The 21,275-nt window shown below is 38.0% G+C and overlaps 1 protein-coding gene across 2 annotated transcripts; it reads left to right on the top strand.

The window, feature by feature from the left end:
* Positions 1 to 6,794: 6,794 nt before the first annotated feature.
* On the top strand, positions 6,795 to 20,654 carry VPS18 (VPS18 core subunit of CORVET and HOPS complexes). 2 transcript variants are annotated; one of them, XM_034417830.3, is made up of 5 exons: positions 6,795 to 7,473; positions 12,528 to 12,669; positions 14,517 to 14,608; positions 14,962 to 16,832; positions 18,702 to 20,654. In XM_034417830.3, the coding sequence occupies exons 1-5, from the start codon at positions 7,383 to 7,385 to the stop codon at positions 19,431 to 19,433; spliced, it is 2,928 nt and encodes a 975-aa protein (XP_034273721.1). In that variant the 5' UTR covers positions 6,795 to 7,382; the 3' UTR covers positions 19,434 to 20,654. The 2 variants fall into 2 exon arrangements, with proteins under 2 accessions (XP_034273721.1, XP_034273722.1); XM_034417831.3 differs by lacking the exon at positions 6,795 to 7,473 and adding an exon at positions 10,246 to 10,427.
* The last annotated feature ends 621 nt before the right edge of the window (positions 20,655 to 21,275 follow it).

Here is a 21,275-nt window from a genome sequence, read left to right on the forward strand (position 1 = left end):
GCCTCAGCACTGTGGGAAAGAAAAGCCAACTCCCTAATTTCAAAAGAAAAAGAAAAAAAACACAATACACATCCCTTCTTCTTCCAGTCATGGTCATTCTGAAAGAACTCAGATTATGCTGCAAAGAAGTATTGTGTTAATCGGAGATGTGAAATTTTGTAAACTTAGTGTGACACAGATTTCTAACTGTAACAAAATAGATACTCTATTGCTGCATTGCCAATAGGTTGACTGGTTCACAATTATTTACCGTTTCCAAAGCCCATTGTCCCTGAGAAATAAGTATCTTATCCCTTTCTCCTGTTGCAGAAGTTAAACAGAATAGATCAAATAACTTATCTCTGTGGCAGACGTCAAACTAGAAAATATAAATACTGTTGCCTTGCAGTGAGTATTGAATAGGTGTTGGCATTGAACAACTAAGCACATCCACAATGTTCCATTTGTCAGAGTCTGGGAAAGCTGCTTTCTACTGATTTGCTATCCAATTTTTCTCTGACAGCAAAACAGTAAAGTGTTCAGAATGTACTAGCTGCCTTTTCATATGCCAGATTAGGTAAAAATGGGGTAGAAACTCCATCACTATTTTAGCAAGGATGTGGAAGCGGCCATTGTGTTAAGCCACACTATGATTTATACACGCATAGAATGTGATATAAACACATATGTCAGGGTTTCAAGTAACACCCCCAACTAAAGAAGACTCCGAGGCTAACAATTCCTCAAAGATCCATTTTATTAGAGATGCATTATTGGCACATCTGGAAAACCCAAATCTGAAAGTTCCTGGGTTTTCCCCACCCAAAAGAAAGTCAAAGACCCATCCCCTGCACCCACATGTCTGTCACATGATCCAATCAATCCACTGTCTGAACTGGAGTCAGCCCCCTGTCACTCCTATCCAGGTGCAGGCTGAACGTCCTTGACTCTCAGAGAAAGTAATGTTATTATGGCTATATATCTTCACCAACTCCTTGCAAATCCCGCCCTCCCGTTTTCCCAGGCACTAAATCTGGCGGTCCTGAAGCTCCAAAGAAAAGATGGCCTCCAGGGCTCACAACATCAATCCTATAGTATTAGCTCCCATTTTTCAGTAATTCAATCTGGAGCTTTAAGGTTAAGCATCTTATCTGAACACAGCCTCTATCTTTCTAAGATTAGTTATTGATTAAAAGACAAAGAGTGGATGTTGTGCTAAGCTGAAATTTTTAAGTACGGTTTGTTGAATGAGCCGTAGTGGTCATACATACTAATAAAACATAATGGCTGGGCTCACACATCCTGCTAAGTCAAAAAACAAACTATAGGTAGTCCTCAACTTACAACCACAATTGAGCCCAAAATTTATGTTGCTAAGAGAGGAATTTGTTAAGTGAGTTTTGCCCCATTTTATGAGGATTGGAAAAGAGGCCTGGAAAAGAGCTGATGTAGTTCCCATATTCAAAAAAGGAAAAACTTAAATATGAGCCAGCAGTGTGCTGCAGCTGCCAAAAAAGCCAACACAGTTGTAGGCTGCATATACAGAGGGACAGAATCAAGATCACGTGAAGTGTTAATACCACTTTATAATGTCTTGATAAGGCCACACTTGGAATACTGCATCCAATTTTGGTTATCACGATGTAAAAAAGATGTTGAGATTCTAGAAAGAGTGCAGAGAAGAGCAACAAAGATGATTAGGGGACTCGAAGATAAAACATATAAAGGGCAGTTGCTGGAACTGGATATGTCTAGTCTTATGAAAAGGACTAGGGGTGACATGATAGCAGTGTTCTGATATCTCAGGGGTTGCCACAAAGAAGGAGTCAAACTATTCTCCAAAGCACCTGAGAGTAGAACAAGAAGCAATGAGTGGAAACTAATCAAGGAGAGAAGCAACTTTCCTGACAGAACAATTACCGTACTTTTCGGAGTATAAGACGCACTCCCCCACCCCCACAAAAGAGGGTGGAAATATTGGTGTGTCTTATACAATGAATACAGCCATTTTTGGCCTCCTGAAACCCTGTCCCACACGTCCCGTTTTTGCCAAAAACAGACCCGTTTTTAAAAAAAAAAAAACGGGATGTGCAGAGGGTTTGGGAGGCCTGCAGAATGCTCCTGGAGGCCGGGGAGGGCAAAAACGATTTTTCCCCCCTTGTTTTCCTCTTTGAAATCTTGGTGTGTCTTATACTCTGGTGTGTCTTATAGTCCAAAAGATACGGTAATTAGTGGAACAACTTGCCTCCAGAAGTTGTAAATGCTCCAACACTGGAAGTTTTAAAGAAGAGATTAAACATTTGTCTGAAGTGGTGTAGGGTTTCCTGCCTAAGCAGGGGGTTGGACTAGAAGACCTCCAAGGTCCCTTCTAATGTTATTCTATTCTTTTATTCTATTCTATTCTTTTCTTGCCACATTTGTAAAATGAATCACTGCAGTTGTTAAATTAGTAACCCGGTTGTGAAGTGAATCTGATTTCCTCATTGACTTTGTTTGTCAGAAGATTGCAAAAGGTGATTACAAGACCCAGGGACACTGCATCCATCATAAATATGAATCAGTGGTCAAGCATCCGAATGTAAATCATGTGATCATGAGGATGCCGCATCGCTCGTAAGTCTGAAAAATGGTCATAAGTCACTTTTTCAGTGCCGTTGTCACTTTGAACGGTCACTAAACAAATTGTTTATAAGTCGAGGACTACCTGTGCAGCAGCATACCAAATTACGTCTTAATATAAAATTAGCCTCTGAATACATCAATAATATAAAAGTATGCTTTGTCAAGGCCATGATATTCCCAATTGCAATATATGGCTGTAAAGCACAAGCATCAGAAAACACGAGTGAAGAAAAATTTGATGCCCTTGATTTATTGTGCTGGAAACAATGATTGAGAACATCTAGAATTGAGGGAAGAACAAGCAATTAGTTGATGGGTGAAATAAAATAAGACTGATTACTGGAGGGACCTACTTGAACTAAAGTGTTGGAGAAGGATAAGGTTAGAGTGCAGCAAGATGCTGTGTTGTTGTGTGGGAGATTATTGTTCAGGCACCATGAGTTTTTATTGGGATTGTTGCATGGGAAGGTTGCTGATTTTGTAGTCTTGTGAACTGCTCTGGGTTGTGATTACAATATGGGTGGCTGTATATGCCAAATAAATAAATCTTAGATACTTTAGATAGACGATCCTTGGAAGACACTAATGCTTGGAAAAATAGAAGAAACTCAGGAGGAAAAGGCTGACAGAGGAAAAGATGGCTAGATACCATGATAGATGAGACAAACACAATCCTACAAGACCTCAGAGAAGTTACTCAGAAAGTCTTTGTGTCACAAAGAATCAGAAGCAACTGAACAACTGAACTGCAACAATTCACATGTTGGTTGAAGCTTAACCAGCAGGACATGATTCTCTCAGTCCTCAAGACAAAAAGCACCGGCAAGTAAGTGATGTTCTACAGCAGGACTGTCAAATTCATGGCCTACGGGCCGGATACATCATGCGCTGGCCATGTCCATGCCCGGTTTAGCGAAGGGGGAAAAGTCGCAATATGTCACATGACACCGCGAGTTTGACACCCGTGTTCTGCAGCAAATTTACGGTAAATCTAACTTTTCTCAGGACAGTTTTGCAGCCCAATCACAGAAAGTAATTTATGTGAGCATAAGCTCAACAACTGAATTTAGGGAATCCAAACTTTTCAGGATAGGCTATGATTTCCCTATGCAAGCATTTGGATAGATGGAGAAACATTTGTACAACTATAACATAGATGTGAAAAGCAATCACTGAGATCAACTACCTATTGTTTTATAAACCAGTGGAAAATTTACATATTTTTAAGAAACTAGATTGAATGGAAAAAAACCTTTATTTTTTGTGATATCAAACATCTGTCAAAAATTTCCCAAGTATAGTACTAGAAATCCAAAATTTCTAATTATAAGTCACTAGGTCCTAAAATACAATGATAGACTGGATCTGTACTATATATACATGGTAAAAAAGTAACAGAATATAAGATAAAATGGATTTAGGTATCTGTCTAAAAAACCAGAAAACCCTAAAGTAGAGATCCATGGTTTTTAAAATGTAACTATGCTAAGAAGTGAGGATAGCAGGAATTAAGTCCTCATTGAGGCAATACTCTATATTTATTAGTCTAATTAAATATTTGAAAATACTTGTACACTTTTAAGAGTTCCAAAAACTCTTCTAGATTTAAACCCATTCTGCATGAATAGCTCTCTGAAGTTTTTTAAATCAACAATTAACTTTGTAATATTTGTAAAATATTGTCTTGATATTGATTTTGGAACATTCACGTTGCGTATTTTAGATTTTATAGTTAGATTTTACATGTTGCATATTTTAAAATTTACAGTTATGGTCAATATTTCAAAACAATTTCAGATACTGTATTTTACCATCTTACTTCAAGTGCAGATAAGATTTTACTGCTGAAGCAGAAAGAAATCTGCACAACTGAGTGCTTTATTGTGTAATCATCAAACTTCACTCCAAAGAAGTTAAGCAACTTTTCTCTCTTTTTTTTCTCCAACAAAAGTCATGAAATAACACTAAAATATTTTGTGGCTCCTTTTGATACAGATTGTTTTTAGTCATTAGCTTTTGTTATACTCTTTGTTGGTAAGAGTTGCCACCTAGAGGAGAAAAATAGCAATTAAGATGTAAACGGAATCATTAACATGACATCAACCACTACTGTATGTGGGGTAAATAAATCTGGTTATATGTAGCAAGTTTAATAAGGCAACATATATTATTGAGGTAAAATCTGGAAATCTTTTATGGACTTTTCATTAAAAGAAAAAAAATGATTTATGGATTTAATGATAGAAACACACCATTAATCTTTAATTACATTTATGCCCAGAATGATTTCTTTAAAATTATTAGGTTTATGTACCGCTTGTTTTGCCCAGAATAAAAAAAGAATGTATACTGATGAAAAAAGCAAGCATTTGAATTTATTTCAGGAAAGGAAGGCCCTTTTTTTGGCTTCCCTGTGGCACTCAGCACTAGCTTGCTGGTTTTCTTGTTTCATGCCTCCTTTGGAAAAGCTGGTCACAGATAGATTTTCAGATAATGATTTCCTCTGAGCTATTTTCACTTCATGGGAAAATTAAATGAGTACAGATAAGCTTTATTTTAAAATGAAATGTTCCTCTTTTTATTCAATGAATACAATTATGGCAGAAACTAAAAAAAAAATAGAAAAATTATCTACAACAGAACAAAAGAGATAGAAGAAAAATGCTTGTATTATTAATCCCCCTCTTTTGATATAATTATCCCATCAGCTTCCAGGCACTAGAACAAAACTTCAACTGTATCATTTGAGTGGCCTTGGGAGATGATGTCCAACTGGGTATCATCAGCCAACTGATACACTACAAGCAAAAGCAACAAATGTCCTCTCTCAATAATTTAATGTGAACGTTAAAAAGTAGAAGGAACAATTTATTTAGGAAAGGCTATTAACACTGGAGCAGTATCCCCAATCCTCAACTCCAGCACACAATCCAGAAGGATGCCATAATCAGTGATATCAAAGGATATGAAGACTAAGCAGGCTACACTCCTCCATCTAGGTTCTGGCAAAGGTTATCAGGCAACATGAACTACACAATTTCCATCCTATGTCCAGGCCTGATCCCAACTGAAAAGGGTCCAACTAAGGCTCTTTGTTTTGGATGCTCTGAAGTTGCTTCCCAGCAACCTTCTCTTTTTAGGGAATGTTGGAGACTGGTTGTCTAATATAATTGGATCAAGAAAGAGGGCACAACCTCTTTCAAGCCTGCAGGAAATAGTTCTCTGACTACTTACTGGATCCAGCTGTCTATACCATTCTCCAATCTTCCCCACAGACCTCCTAGAGTCAAAACTTTGGCAAATCTGTATGACTTTACCAGCAGAATATATGTAAAACCATCACAGATACCAGATTATAGATTTAGTTGTGTCTCCCTACTTTGAAGAGTTTGCCACCCTAAAGAAGGCTATTGACTGGCAACCCATCCATATAATAAAGAAGGAAAAGTAGAGACACTTCACCTCCCTTACTATCATTACTCCCTCAAACCTGAGTTTGTACCCATGCTCTTCATTTCTTCTCTTCATCCACTGGGGCTCCAGGTATTGCTTCCGCTGCTTCATCTCCCAAAGACTGTCAGTAAACCAAGAAGCCAGCTCTGATCATCAAACAAAGGCATCTAGGGAGCAACTGTCCTAAGAACCAGGGGTTATGTAGGCAATTGATGGAACTGCCCACTAGATTGCTGGGAAATTTCACAAGTGCCTGCTGAAATCTATTACATTTATAAGGTATCCATAAATTGCAGGGCCGGATTTAGATGAAAAGAGGCCCTAGGCTATTCCACTTATGAGGCCCTTTCACCCATAGTGAAAGTGTAATTTTAATTTTGCTAACAATTTGAATGTAGGCCCCTCTTGATCTTGAGGCCCTAGGCTGAAGCCTAGTTAGCCTATAGGAAAATCCAGCCCTGATAAATTGTCTGGGATGGGCTATGTTAATAACCTATGAAGGTGATGGGTGGCAGCTCATCTTCTTTAGACCAGGAATTGACTCAGCAGTACCTTCTTTAGGGTCCACATGTTAACAACATGTCAGTACGTACAGTTTACCTTAATACCCTCACACAAATTCCATTTAAACACCCACAAGCCAGATGTTAAAAAAGCCAAGTCCAAAATCCTGTTAAGGCATAGCCATAGATCACAGCCTATATATATATATATATATCGTACAGCTGGATTCATGCAGCACACTAAATATACCACAGATTGAACATGGTCTGATGAACCCCAGCTGGTGTGCATTCGAGTGTGTGTGTGTATCACACACACACACATCTTCAGATCAATTTCACATCAAACCGGGGCGCTGAAAGAACAAAGCCAAGTAATACTGGCCCTTTTCCTTTTGCACTTCTGCAATCTGGCAAAATTTGTTCTCCTCCCCTGCTCCACACACACACACGCGCGCGCGCGCGCCTCTTTACTCTATGGTTGGAAGACCTTCTTGGGCTAGAAGAGGAAAAAGGCTCCTCTGTTGTTCTGTCCATCCTCTCCACGCCGGGAGGACGCAACGTCTCGCTGACCCCTCGCTCTGCGTCTACAATGACGCTTTTCCCCAACCGAGCGAGGGTCGGCTCCACGGGGCCTCTCCGTTCTCACGCGAAGATCTCTATGGTTATAGAGTCCCACAGGAAACAGGAAGCGCCGCGAGCCTTTCATAGAGGCGAATCGACTCAGGCGTTGGGGCCCGGCGGGTGTCATCGGGAAGATCGCTAGGCTGAGGGACAGAGTGGGGTCTCCATACCGAAGGCACTGCAGTAGTAACCGCCGCCGCCATGGCTACCATTCTGGACGAGTATGTGGCCTCGCTTTCCCACTCCACCTCCTCGCAGCAGAGTCGTGTGAACCTGGGCATCCCGCACACGGGTAGGAGAGGAGAAAAGGGCTCTGGTCGTCTTTATATCGCCCTTTTTTTCCTTTTTTTCCTTTTTTTTTTGCTGGTGGGCTTACGGGCTTCTCCGCGAAATGGGCACTGTGTTATCTTGGTGTGCAGCCGCGGTTGTCTCAGCCGAATTGTGTACCATGTCGGGCCTTTCCTGACACACCCACTCTCAGCGTTTCACTAAAGGGGTTCGTTTTGACGTGCTTTTAAAGCAAATTTTGGGTTCTTCCGCTATTTTTTTTTATTTTTTTTTAAAAACGGATCACGAAGCTTCGGGCGGCATTTTTACACTTATTTCTTTGGGAATTAGCTCTGTCGAGTTGCTGCTGAGCGTCAAGGGGTGCTTCGAATTGCTCTTGCAGTCTTGGAAATTACGCAAAACTTGATGAAAGGTTTTATAAGATGCTGGTTTAAATAGCTCGTCCTGATTTAAAAGGTGACTGCAGGCAGGCTTAATTGCATCCCCAAATAAGTATCCGGTCACTTAACAAATTAAAAATCTGGAAGATACTATCTACTGTTTTAAGTCTGGACCAGGGGTCAGCAACCTTAAACACTCAGCCATTTGGACCAGGGGTGGGTTCTAAATTATTTTACTACAGGTTCTGTGGGCGTGGCTTATTTTGTGGGCGTGGCTTGGTGGTCATGTGACAATTATTTAGGATTTAGCAGAGGTACTGGTCTACCTGGCTGTACCCATCTACCCATTCATTTTTGCAGGCACTGGTCTACTCATGTATTTTTGCAGGCACTGTCTACTCATGTATTTTTGCAGGCACTGATGTACTCATGTATTTTTGCAGGCACTGGTCTACTCATTTGTTTTCTTTTAACACTGATCAGCTGTAGGGCGGCCCTTTGAAGCCCCATGGCAAGAGTTTAAACAGTTTTTTTCCCTCTAGCCATCAGCTGGGACTCAGGAGGCAGCAATAGATTGGGGGTGGGGCCAAATAAAAGGTAAGAATAACGCGGAGGGGGTGGGGGGCAGAACCAGTTCGGTGATGTCATATCGTCACCGCTATCAGCTCGGCAGAACCGGGAAGCCTGTTTCCTGAGCGGCCACAAAACTAGCATATATAGTTGAATTAAAGATTCTGTTTTCTTCTGAAACTTTTCTTTTCATGGATTTATCCATGGTTGGCTTACCAGAGGTCGAAAAGCTCAATAAATTGTGTGCTTGCAGGTGTCGCACATTGGCAGTTGTGACACATATTTTGAGTGACGGAGCCACAGCAGAGGGATGAAAGAGCCACATGTGGCTCCAGAGCTGCGGGTTGCTGACTCCTGGTCTAGACCATTATACCATGGTTACTCTACTTAGGATCTAAAGACTCGTTAATATATCTGCTGTGGCTTTAATGCATTCTATCCAACACTCTGGTGGTTTCCTGATACAGGGAAAGTCAATTTGAAAAACATAAAACACAGTATTTAACTACTAAGTATTTAACCAGGAATTTAAGTAGGAATCACTTATTTCTTTTATTTTTATTTATTTTTAAAATTTGTTTGCTGCTCATCTCTCCGCAAAGCTTATGCATTTATTTTCACAAAAACAACAAACTTATTAAAGCCCTTAAGTAAAAAAATATATTTACTTTCAATTCCGCTAGGTAGCATTAGTGAAGAACTGATACCCAAACAAAAAAGACTGCAGCATAATAACTTGAACATTTCGTTGGACCAAGAATTCAGTATCTTAGTTGCATGGACTTAATGGTGTTGCATACTCCAAATCAGTAGCCAGTGAAAAACAGTGCCAAGTTAATGCAGCAATGTGACACAGGGAGGAAAAAGTTAATAAAACCACAAGTAGGGTTGCTCAATAACTGTTTTGTTAATATGATTCATCTTGGTAGAAAAGATTATTTTTCTTTGGGGTGTATTTGTTAAATTATTGTTCCTATAGTTTAAAATTAACTAAGAATTGGAATTAATTTCTACAATCTTTTTAAAAAAATGTTATGGCTAAGCAATAATAAAAAAAAAATGCCCACAGTTGTTTGGATTGTGAACCTTTGCATATTTTTAGCTGCCTGCTATCTGCTGGCTTCTTTAGGTGTGCACAGTATATACATTATATTTCTTGAGGGCTTGCTTTCAGTTGGACTGCCTTTGTTGCATCCGTTCCATTTACTCTTTACTTTTGAAGAAGCTTGCCTCTGAAAAGCAATGAAGGGTAAAGATTATGCTGTATGGCATATTGCTTTCTTAATTAAAAACGAGAGAGAGAAAGACAGAGAAACTTCAGAGAGGAAAAATATGCACATTTTGTTTGCATTGCTGTACAAAACTATTTTTTCAATTAACTTATTTTTAGATATTTAGTATATTAACATCATTACTTTGTTAACACTTTGGCATAAGCAACATTTGTTATAATCTGTATTCTTGATTGTCCGGGTTTTTTTTCTTGTTAACATAGGATATATATAAACACTCTCTATATAGTTTAAAATCAAATCAGAAGTATACTTTTTGGTCAGAAAATGAAGTGCCAGAATGTCCCCTTAATACAGAGCTTCTTTTTGGTTGTGAATGGACTAAATGATTGTGTATGTTATTTTAATGTCCCTTAGCCTAGTGTTACTTTCTCCTGAGCAAACCGTTTAAGCTGTGTGGGGGCAATAGGATCTCAGCTTTGATCTTTAAATGTCCCAGACAAGATTGGTACAACTCCTTCCTGTCCTCTGTTCTATTTCCCACTCTCAGATGAGTTTCTCATCCTTTTCCTTCCTCAGCTTAGAACAGTATATGTTTGCTTATTTTTTAAAGAAAAATTATATCCTTGCTCTTTACCATTTTCTCATAGTGGTCTGCAGTGCAACATCTGGAGAATAACAGCTGGCACTAAAATGTAGTTGAAAACACTCAAAGAGATCCTGAGGCAGATGTAGAAGGCCAATGAATTCCATAGTCTGGCTCCTGTTTTGAAAAGGTTCATTCTGTTTCTCGGTCCTATTCAGGTCATTTCAGTAGTAGAGGCTTCCCTTGCTTCCTGTAGTATGTGGAATAATAGTCCTTCTGAAGCTATTAGGTAGTTTTAAAGGAGAGTAAATAGAGGTAGAGAATTTACAACCATTCATTTAGTGACCATTTGAAGATACAATGGCACTGAAAACGTAACTTAGGACCATTTTTTACACTTAAAATCATTGCAGCATCTCCATGGTCACATGATCAAAATTCGGATGCTTGGCAATTGCATGATGGTTGCAGTGTCCCAAGTGAATCCCATGTGATTACCTTTTGCAAAACGAAGTCAACAGAGAAGCCAGATTCATTTAAAAACTGTGTTACTAACTTAACTGCACTGATTCACTTAAGAAATGTGGCAAGAAAGGTCACATAAAAATGGGACAAAACTCACTTAACAACAGTTTTGTTTAGCAATGGAAATTTTGGGCTCAATTGTCATAAATCGAGCACTACCCATATGATAGTTGAAAAAAAGAAGAAATGGAGCCAACAACCTAACATTTATGATACTTTACAGCTACACAGTTTCTTCCAATTCTTTAGTGTTTGTTTCACCCTTTTAAACAAACAAATATAATTAATGGGAAGTTGAAACTGTTCTATTTAAGGCAGTGTGCCCTTCTTCACATTAAAGAGTTGTTATTGAGGGCAGCCACTAGGTGGCTATATGATATGCCAGCAGGACCATTCTTAGGGAACTTCTCAAAAAAGAAATGGCAGGAGACCAATTGCTTGGAAAAATGAAACAGTTTGCAAATGCTGAAACAGGGATTTCTTTCTGGTAAAATGAAAAACAAATTTATAGTACACAACTTTAATTGTAAAAAAAAAAAAAGACTTGTGGTTTTTCTTGTTCTTCTGAATAAATATTACCAGTAAAATTTTCCCAGGCTCACAATTCTGCATAAAAGTCCCTTTCCGGTCCCAGTGAAACTGCTATTATTTTACCCACAAGTGGTTGTCCCTTTCTTATTACTTACCCTGTGGTACATTGGGCATATCCTTTTAGCAGACATTATTGAAAGGGTTTCCTTGTACTTTGTATATTTGTAAGAAATGTAAGCCTAGAAAAGTGGGCATATGTAAAGCCATATGTGGTCTCAAAGCTCTGATGCTATTTATTCGTACTTGACCACACATTCTGTTTTGTTTCATAAGGATTATGTTATGTTCCAGTTTGCTTGAACGCAGTGAGTTTCTCTCTGATCTTGAGAAGAAGAGATACTTGCTTTGGCAAAATTTTGGAAAAGACTAGACTTAAACTTTATAATACAGGTAGCCCTAGACCTACAACACTTCATTTAGTAACCGTTCAAAGTTACAATGGCATTGAAAAAAATGACTTATGACCATTTTTCACACTTAGGACCATTGCAACAACCCCATGGTCACATGATCAAAATTCAGACTCGTTTATGACAGTTGAAGTGTCTTGGGGTCATGTGATCATCTTTTGTGGCCTTCTAACAAGCAAAGTCAATAAGGAAGCCAGATTCACTTAAGAACTGGATTACTAATTTAACAACTGCAGTGATTCACTTAACAAATGTGGCAAGAAAGATGATAAAATGGCACAAAATTCACTTAACAAATGTCCCACTTAGCAACAGAAATGTTGGGTTCAATTGTGGTCGTAAGTCAAGGGCTACCTGTACATGTTCTTTCTGCTTAATAAAATCTCAGTGGTACCCTGTACTAGGAAAGTGCAATATCATCTTATGGGTTGTGTCCCATGTCATGTCAAAAGTCATTGTAAAAGTATAAGTGGGGGCCACGATCAACTTTTGGAGCTATCTGGGTTGTTACAAGGTGGATGCCTTAACATTATATCTTAAGATTTAAGACATCTATTTTTTCCTCACTCCGTTCCCTATTATGCCAGAATTGAGGAAAAAATTTGGATCAAAATCAATCAGATAATAAAAGTAATAGCAACTAACTAGCATAAATGGAGGTTTCATTTTCTGGAATGAGGGAGGGAAAATCTTGTAAAATCTTAGGTTGTATTGCTGTTTGATTTTATTTTTTAAGAATTATTGATTTCTTTCTTGCTTTTAAGGATATGTAAATGCTCGCCTGGAAAAAGAAACACCAATTTTTAACAAACAGAGAATTGACTTCACACCTCCCAAGAAGATTAATAGTATGATTGTCTCATCTAACCAACTGTGTATGAGTCTTGGAAAAGACATAATATTTAGGTAAGCGCTACTTAGAGTTTATTTACATATTTAGAGACCTCAAAAGAAATTAGAACAGAATTGCCTGTGCTTTATTAAACATAAACAAATTAAAGCATTAAAAGGGTGGGGAAATCAAAATTTGCGATAATTGCAAGATTAGAGCCAGTTGCATCTTTGCATAATATTTGTTTTGTGAGAATAACCTTTCTCTAATTATCACATCATGAATATGATATATTTAAGGAGAGCTTTCCTTGCAGATCTTAAAAATAGGGCAGGCTGATATAGGTAGAGAAGTATTCTTTCAGATTTTGAATCTAAAGTCACTTAGGACTTTAAAAATAGCCATGGAGACTTTGAATTAGTTTGGAAAAAGTTGGAAACCAATGCAGAGTGTGTTCCATCAGTCTTAATATCATTCCATTTTGCTGCACCCATTGACATTATAGCAGATCCATTTTAATTCCCTCCCTCCCTCCTTGTGTTGACTCTTGGTGTTTGGAGAAGTCCCTGCAGTTTTGTGCATAGTCAGTCATAATACACTAGTTTATTTGAGCTCATTTGGAAGATTATCAAAAGCCTCTGCGGTATTAGTGACAAGAGTACTGTACATTCAGGTATATCTCCAAGTTTCATGCTTAAATAGAAATATATCTTGACCCAGGACACTGCTTTATGCATCTCTGCCCTCTCCTTCAGACTATGTATACACTAAATAGACTGATATTTTTGTTTATTTCTTGTACCTTGCTGTTGCAAAATGTAGCTTGCATCCCACCCACACTTGAAAAAAAAATACTGACTGTATTCTGGGAGTTAAAATCTTAGAATTTATAGCTGATATTTTCAGCAAAAAAAAGAACCCCCCAAAACAAATCAACTTGTACCCAGATAACGTTGGATATATCCTCTCTGCATCAGCCCCTGAAAAGCTTCTGCTAGTCAGGGTAGATTTTTGGGCTAGATTTTTAAAAATGGCCTAGTATTAAAATAATTTCAAATGTGAGAGACAACAGGAAGTTTTTTCCTGGTTTTATGGAAATGTTAAGATTGTCAGTTTTCATGACTGATTTCTGAGTTCTTCATATTTTGAATAATTTTTTTAATCTTGTATGTTGTTATTTTACATTTGGACTTGTGCAACATACTAAATTACGCTAAAAAGAAAATGGATAGATTGTTATTCTCTGCATCTGGGGAATTCTGTAATTTTCTTCCTTATTGTGTAAACCAGATGGTCACATTTGACCATGACATTACTTATTTGAGCATAACATGTTATGCAAATACAGCAGTTGTGTTAATCTGTGTTTAAGGTTAAGCTTATCCTGGAAAGAAAAGAAAAATAGGCCACTGGTTACCCATAGTGAAAATAATATTAAATGGACCACTAACTGCATGTACAAAAGTAAATACATATTTTTTATAATAACTTGCCCTCAGACCATACTTTAATAGTCATCAAAATTACAGAAATTATACTGGAAAAGTGGACCCAATCACTCCTCCTCGGGGAAGGCATGAGTACCAGATGGTGAACTTCTGGTAATGGGGCACTTTCCAAAGGGCCTCCCTGGCTCATTCAGATAACTAGGAAAACTAGCAAGACCTATCCCTCAGATAGGTTCTGTGCGGTTATTATTGCTATTAATAAAAAGTATTTGTGCCTCAATAAAATCATAGACCCTTGTTTGTGGTTGTTCCTAGTCTCATGATGTTTGTTGAAGTGAGTGTAGATTTACAAAAAAGCAAAATCTATTTTTGAAAAAAATTGCATGAAACTGTCTTCATAAACTGTTTTATGACAGTGTTTCTATCTCTTTTCTTCCAAACTTTCAAATTTGATTTTCTCCCTTTTTATGTAGACTTGATGTAGCCAAGGCTGATGAGCCCAATCAGGTTGAACTTGGACGAAAAGATGAAGCCAATGTTTATAAGCTTTTCTTGGACCACACAGGTAAGAGGATAATAGGGATTGCAGAAGGCTATTTGATATTTTTGGTAAATAGCATAAATATTGTGTTCTGACTATTTGTGTTTTATCTCAGTATATTTTCTCTCAGAAAATCTACTGTTTTGTTTTCGTTATGGCTTTTTATAGATATCAAGCTATTGGAAACTGGATGTTGGCTAGCATAGATGAGCCTTTAAAACTATCCAACAGGACCCTGAAAAATATAATCCTGAATATTTTTGAATTATTTGGGGGCTGTGTGATCTTAAATTCATAGCCTTCCTCAAACATCTAAGCTTCACATTGGTCCTTCCTGTAATTCTAGATTAATTCCTTTTTATCCTCTTTCTCTACAGGTTCTCATCTTATCATTGCCCTGAATAGCAGTGAGTGTCTCTACTTGAATAGAAGTACTCAAAAGATACGGCTTCTTTCCCGTTGGAAAGGTCATTTGATTGAAAGTGTCGGTTGGAATAAAATTTTTGGTACAGAGATAAACACTGGCCCCATTTTGGTTGGAACATCACAAGGCCAAATATACGAGGCTGAGATTTCTGTCACTGAAGGCAGTCTCTTTAGTACTAATCCTGATCAATATTTCCGCCTGATTTATACCTTGGAGGAGGAAGCTGGTCCTGCCCCAGTCTGTTGCCTTGAAATAGAACGAGGAGTTGATGGGAAATGGTTTATCATTGCCACCACTCATAAGAGGCTTTTCCAGTTTGTTGGCAAGATTCCGGAAGGGTCAGAGCCTCAAGCCTTTGGCACCATATTTAGCATGCCTGAAGATCATTTGCCTGGATTTCGAGAGTTTCCGGCTAGTCTTGGCTACAGTGAAATTGCATACTACACTCCCAAGCTTCGTTCTTCGCCCAGTGCTTTTGCTTGGATGATGGGTAATGGAGTCTTGTATGGTTCTCTGGATTACGGACGTCCTGATTCTGTTCTGAGTGATGAGCAAGTGTGGGAATATCCTTCTGATATAGACACACTAGCCAATAAACCCATCTCCATAGTGCTCACCCAGTTTCATTTTCTGCTGCTTTTTCCTGATAGAGTGAAGGCTGTATGTACTTTAAATGGGCAAGTTGTCTTCCAGGACGTATTCCTAGAAAAGTTTGGCTCACTAAAGCGTATGATCAAAGATCCTGCATTTGGACAAATCTGGATTCACACCGAGAAAGTTGTGTTTCGGTATAACGTTCAGCGAGAATCCCGTGATGTGTGGAAGATGTACATGAATATCAACAAATTTGATTTGGCTAAAGAGTACTGTAAAGACCGCCCTGAGTGCTTAGATATTGTGCTGGCAAAAGAAGCAGAATACTGTTTCCAAAACAAGAGATATCTGGATAGTGCAAAGTGTTATGCAATGACCCAAAATTACTTTGAGGAGATTGCTCTTAAATTTATTGAAGCTAAACAGGAAGAGGCACTGATGGAATTTTTGATAAAGAAACTGGCTAGCTTGAAGCAGTCTGAAACAACACAAATAACTCTGCTGACCACTTGGTTAACTGAACTATATTTAAATCGCTTGGGGGTGCTGGAAGGGGATGGGTCAAAGCAAGACCTCTATGAGAAAACCAAGGAGAAGTTCCGGAGCTTCTTGAGTAGCCCCAAAATCAAAGACTCCCTCCGCAACAATCGATCAACTATTCATGAGCTGTTGGCAAGTCATGGGGACACAGACCACATGGTATACTTTGCTGTCATAATGAATGATTATGAGCGAGTGATAGCCCATTACTGTCAACATGAAAATTATAACGAAGCATTAAAAGTCCTATCCAGAATCAAGAATGAGGAACTCTTTTACAAGTTTTCTCCAATCTTGATCCAGCATATGCCCAAGAAAGTGGTAGATGCTTGGATTGAAATGGGCAAGGACTTGGATGCCAAGAGGCTAATTCCTGCTCTTGTCACCTACAGTCAGAGTGGGAGTACCCAGCAGATCAATGAAGCCATTCGATACATGGAATTCTGTGTGAATGAGCTAGAAGAAACTCAGGAGGCCATTCACAATTATTTGTTGTCTCTCTATGCTTTGTGTCGGCCTGACTCATTACTGTCTTACTTGGAACATGCTGGAACCTTCGCTGACAGTATCCATTATGACCTGAAGTATGCACTTAGGCTTTGTGCAGAACATAGCCACCACCGAGCTTGTGTTCATGTTTATAAAGTTATGGAGATGTATGAAGAAGCTGTTGATCTAGCTTTACAGGTAAATATGCTTCTGTATAAATAACAGGTTGCCTTAATCTAATCATAAAAAGCTGAAACGGTAGGCAGGATCAAATGCTGACTGAAGACTAAGAATGAATTAGGAAAGTACTATTACATTTATTGGTTAGAAAGTAAACACTATTAGAACAGATTCTCTAATATGAAAATTATCTTGCTGCATTAGATGAAGGCCTGTTTACAGATAGTTGTCGACCGACAACCACAATTGAACCCGGAATTCTGATAGTAAGTCATTGTCATGTCACCGTATGACTGGACTTGATTTTATGACTGTTTTTACAATAGTCATTTAAGAATATTTTCCTCTTTTAATATAAGCTATACAATTCAATTGAAAAACAAAACCTTTAGGGGGAAAATTTTAAAAATACAATAGTGGGGTTGCATAAGTGTGCACTCCCTTTAATACTTTGTTGAAGCACCTTTGATTTTATGACAGCATTCAGCCTTCTAAGATAGGAGCCTACCAGTATGGCAACATCTTGCCTTGGGAATCTTCCTTGCAGATTTTCAATTTGATTCGGGTCTCTGGCTTGGCCATTCCAAAACTTTGATTTTCTGGTGTAGCCATTCTTGTTGATTTGGAGATGTGCTTTATTCTGGTGTAGCCATTCTTGTTGATTTGGAGATGTGAAAAGTAAAATTCGTCTTCATGATCAGCCTTTTAACCAAGGTTTTGTTCCAAAATTGACTGCTATTTGGAACAGTCCATAATTCCCTTCACCTCCACTAAAGCCCCAGTTCCAGCTGAAGAAAAGCAGCCACAAAATATAATGCTGCCATCACCATGTTTCACTGTGGTGGATATGGTGTACTTTTGGTGATGTGCAGTGTTGTTGGCTTTTTTCGCCAAACATACTTTTTGGAACTATTTTCCCACACACTTTTAGCACGCTTGATGTAGGTTTTTGCAAAATGTGGATATTAATTGATGGCAGGTGTGTACTGACTACTATCGACTATCAGCTTGAATGTGATTGGTTAATTCTGAACACAGCCATATCCCTCCTTATAAGAGGTGTGCATATTTGTGCAACCATACTGTATGTTTTTAAATTATTTTCCTCCTAAAAGATTTCAATTTATTTTTCAATTGAATTATAGAGCTTATAAATTATATTGAAGGTAGAAAAAATTCTGAAGTGATTTATCTTGATCTGATTTTTTTACACCTCAAAAACCTGGCATTTTAACGGGTTTATAGATTTTCTATATCCACTGTAAATCTGAATCTAGCTCATCCAATGACAGAAAACAGCAAAAACATCACCAAACATGATCACATGACCGCAGGATGATGCAATCTTAAATACAAATTGGTTGCCAACTACCCAAAATGTAAACATGTGACTGTGGACGTAGTGTGACAGTTGTAAGTTTGAGGATGGATCATAAATAACTTTTCTGAGGTTGCAGTAACTTCAGATAGTCATTAAACAACTGTTTGTAAATCAAGGACCTGTAGCCAACTTTATCTCAACAGCAACTAACATTGTTCATGGGAAACTCATAAACAGATTGAAGGCACAGTTCAGGTTAGGAATTCCCCAGCAAAAAGGGATAGGATGGGATAAGGAGGAAAATGTTATTCTCCCACAATTTTAGGTTTGTTGCATCTTAGAATATCTGATCTCTAAAATGATCTGCCACTACTAAAAACATTATCCAGTATTGGCTGAAGATAATGACATATAGCTACAATATCTCTTCTTGTATCCCTGTGTTATTGCTTTCAACATTATCTCCCTCACACTTTTTCAACAGTGTGTTTTTATGATAGGAGATAGGATAACTGTTTGCTTTTCTCTCCCCCTCCCCTTCTTTCTGTTTTTTTTTCCTCTTTAAGGTGGATGTAGATATGGCAAAATCCTGTGCAGATCTTCCTGAAGAGGATGAAGAGTTGAGAAAAAAGCTGTGGCTGAAGATTGCTCGTCATGTTGTACAAGAAGAGAAGGATGTTAAGAAGGCCATGGCTTGCCTTTCTAGTTGCAATCTGCTGAAGATTGAAGATGTGTTGCCTTTCTTCCCAGACTTTGTCACCATCGATCATTTCAAGGAAGCTATCTGCAACTCTCTAGAGGCCTATAACAAGCACATAGAGGAGCTGAAGACAGAGATGGAGGAAGCCACCCAAAGTGCTGAAAGGATCAGGGACGACATTCAGGAGATGAGAAACAAATATGGCTCTGTTGAACCACAAGAAAAGTGTGCAGCGTGTGATTTTCCACTTCTAAACCGTCCTTTTTACCTTTTTCTTTGTGGCCACATGTTTCACTATGATTGTCTTCTACAGGCAGTTTACCCAAACTTGCCTGCCTATAAGCAAGCTAAGCTGGAAGACCTTCAAAAGAAGATGCTGGCTGCAAGCCAGCCTTCCAAATCCCATCACCGCCATAAGGATACAGCAGATACTCTTGGTCAAGGAAAAGGTCAGCCAAGTCGAGAACAGACAAAAACTGATATAGATGATATTGTGGCAGCTGAATGTGTATATTGTGGTGACATAATGATCCGATCCATTGATAAGCCTTTCATTGATCCAGAGAGATATCAAGAAGAGATGCAGAGCTGGTTGTAGGATATGAGAATGAAGTTGCCTATGAAGCATGAAACTTGGCCAATATTCTCCCGGTATTCTAAATAGGTTTGAAAAAGCACTATATCCTGCTCTCTGTAAACTGATTGTGAAGAATCAGTTCACAATGACAATGGTCAGTGACAGTGATTGTTTTACTAAACTATTTGTCTAATATAAATTTAGAGACATTCGTACCTTAAATACTGTATGGATTTTTGTGTTGAGAAACCAAATTAAAATAATAGCATATATTATATCTGCACTATACCCATAATTCTATGGATAATTAGAGGTGAGGATGCCCAGCTGCATAAGCTTACCCTGTTTTCATGCAAAGAGCTCCCTTGGTTCTTATTAATAGATACACAAGGTCATGTCCAAATGTATTAATCTGTCAAGGGAATGGACCCTATTGGTAAATAGGAGAATTGGGGAATAATGGAAATGAGGAAGATAATGCTTCAATGTGCAAAGAGAAGTCTACTCATATGACATTAGATAAAATTCATAAATGATAGAAATTATGCACGAGGTCCCATTTCTGACAACATCCCAATTGTATATTGATATGGCAAGGAAGCTTCCCAACATATAATTTTCAGTCAAAGCACGCACAGATACTATATTTTGATTATTGTCCATTGAAATTATCTTATACTTTTTCTGGGTTTCTTTGAAAATTTAGTTGGGTAGCTGCAAGCTGTTGTTTGCATAACCTACAACACTATGATTGAAAGCATTCCGTGTTTTCACTTGATATTTTCTATTGCATTGTCATTATTGTCATTGTTACTGCCATCTGTATATTTATCTCAATTTGTGGCATTTAGACAAAAAAAATTAGGATCCTACATGCCATGAGTTGTAAACTTTGCAAATGGTTCAGATAATTTATGATTAAACTGGAACATTTAGTTAGAAGAATGATTGACTGAAGGTTTGGAGCTAAAAGTTGATACATCTCTCTTTTAAGGAGTGTGTTGTACAGTGTACAAGAGATTTAGGTAACAGGGAATGCAAGCTAAAGAGTAGTTAAGAGGGACTTTGTATCTAAAAAACACATTTTCTGTGAGCACTGGTTTCAAATTACAGTGACTAACAAGTCACATATTTGTATCAAAAGATTTGTCTGCTAAAACACCTTTAATGACTATGAATTTGTAATTAATTATGCTTTTTGTGCTTAGCTGCCTATTAAAGAGTCCTGAAATTATTGTCTAATGACTTTCTATTGTGTACTTTGTTTTTGCTTTTTCGCCATTTCTGCTTTGAGATTGCTAACAGAGTCTAGTATTGTAAATTGTGTGAATACTTGGTGTTAATGTGTCAACCAAGTGGTGGATTTCAACAACCCCTGGTGAAAACTACCACACAGCATGATGTATGAACATACATGTTCTTACATAGCTCACAGTCCAGCTAAGACTACTCCACTTCTTTTTTTGCCTGAATATCTGGTTTCCTCAGAGAAGTTGTTTTCTGGTAAAGCATAAACTGAAAGTTTGCACTTCTGCACTAAATCAGTTCTGGCTTGTAAGATTTGTAAATTTGTAAGATTAAATTCTGTCTCTCTTAAAAATTGCTGTGTCGGGATAAAATATGAGTAGCTGTACTGTATTATTTGCAGATGAATCACTGAAGAATCATTTATTGCTGCAATGTTAGTGTATAACAGTAGAATATTAGCTAGCTTCTTGTTGGCTCTATGTGATCACTTCTGATAAACAATTTCTGGCCAATGTTTTATTTTGAGTTTTTATTGCTTAATCTCTTGTATTTTTATATGAATGCTACTTGTACAGATACAAATTACTAGACCATTTATTACTAAATTTGTGGTAT

Source organism: Pantherophis guttatus, chromosome 1 (genome assembly GCF_059756535.1).
Source record: "Pantherophis guttatus breed Tessera chromosome 1, ASM5975653v1, whole genome shotgun sequence".
In the NCBI taxonomy this organism is placed as follows: domain Eukaryota; kingdom Metazoa; phylum Chordata; class Lepidosauria; order Squamata; family Colubridae; genus Pantherophis; species Pantherophis guttatus.

Coding starts and splice junctions, on each gene's coding strand:
- VPS18 (XM_034417830.3), top strand. CDS start 7,383: ATGGCTACCATTCTGGACGAGTATGTGGCCTCGCTTTCCCACTCCACC. Junction 12,670..14,516: donor GGAAAAGACATAATATTTAG/GTAAGCGCTACT, acceptor CTTTTTATGTAG/ACTTGATGTAGCCAAGGCTG. Junction 16,833..18,701: donor CTGTTGATCTAGCTTTACAG/GTAAATATGCTT, acceptor TTCCTCTTTAAG/GTGGATGTAGATATGGCAAA.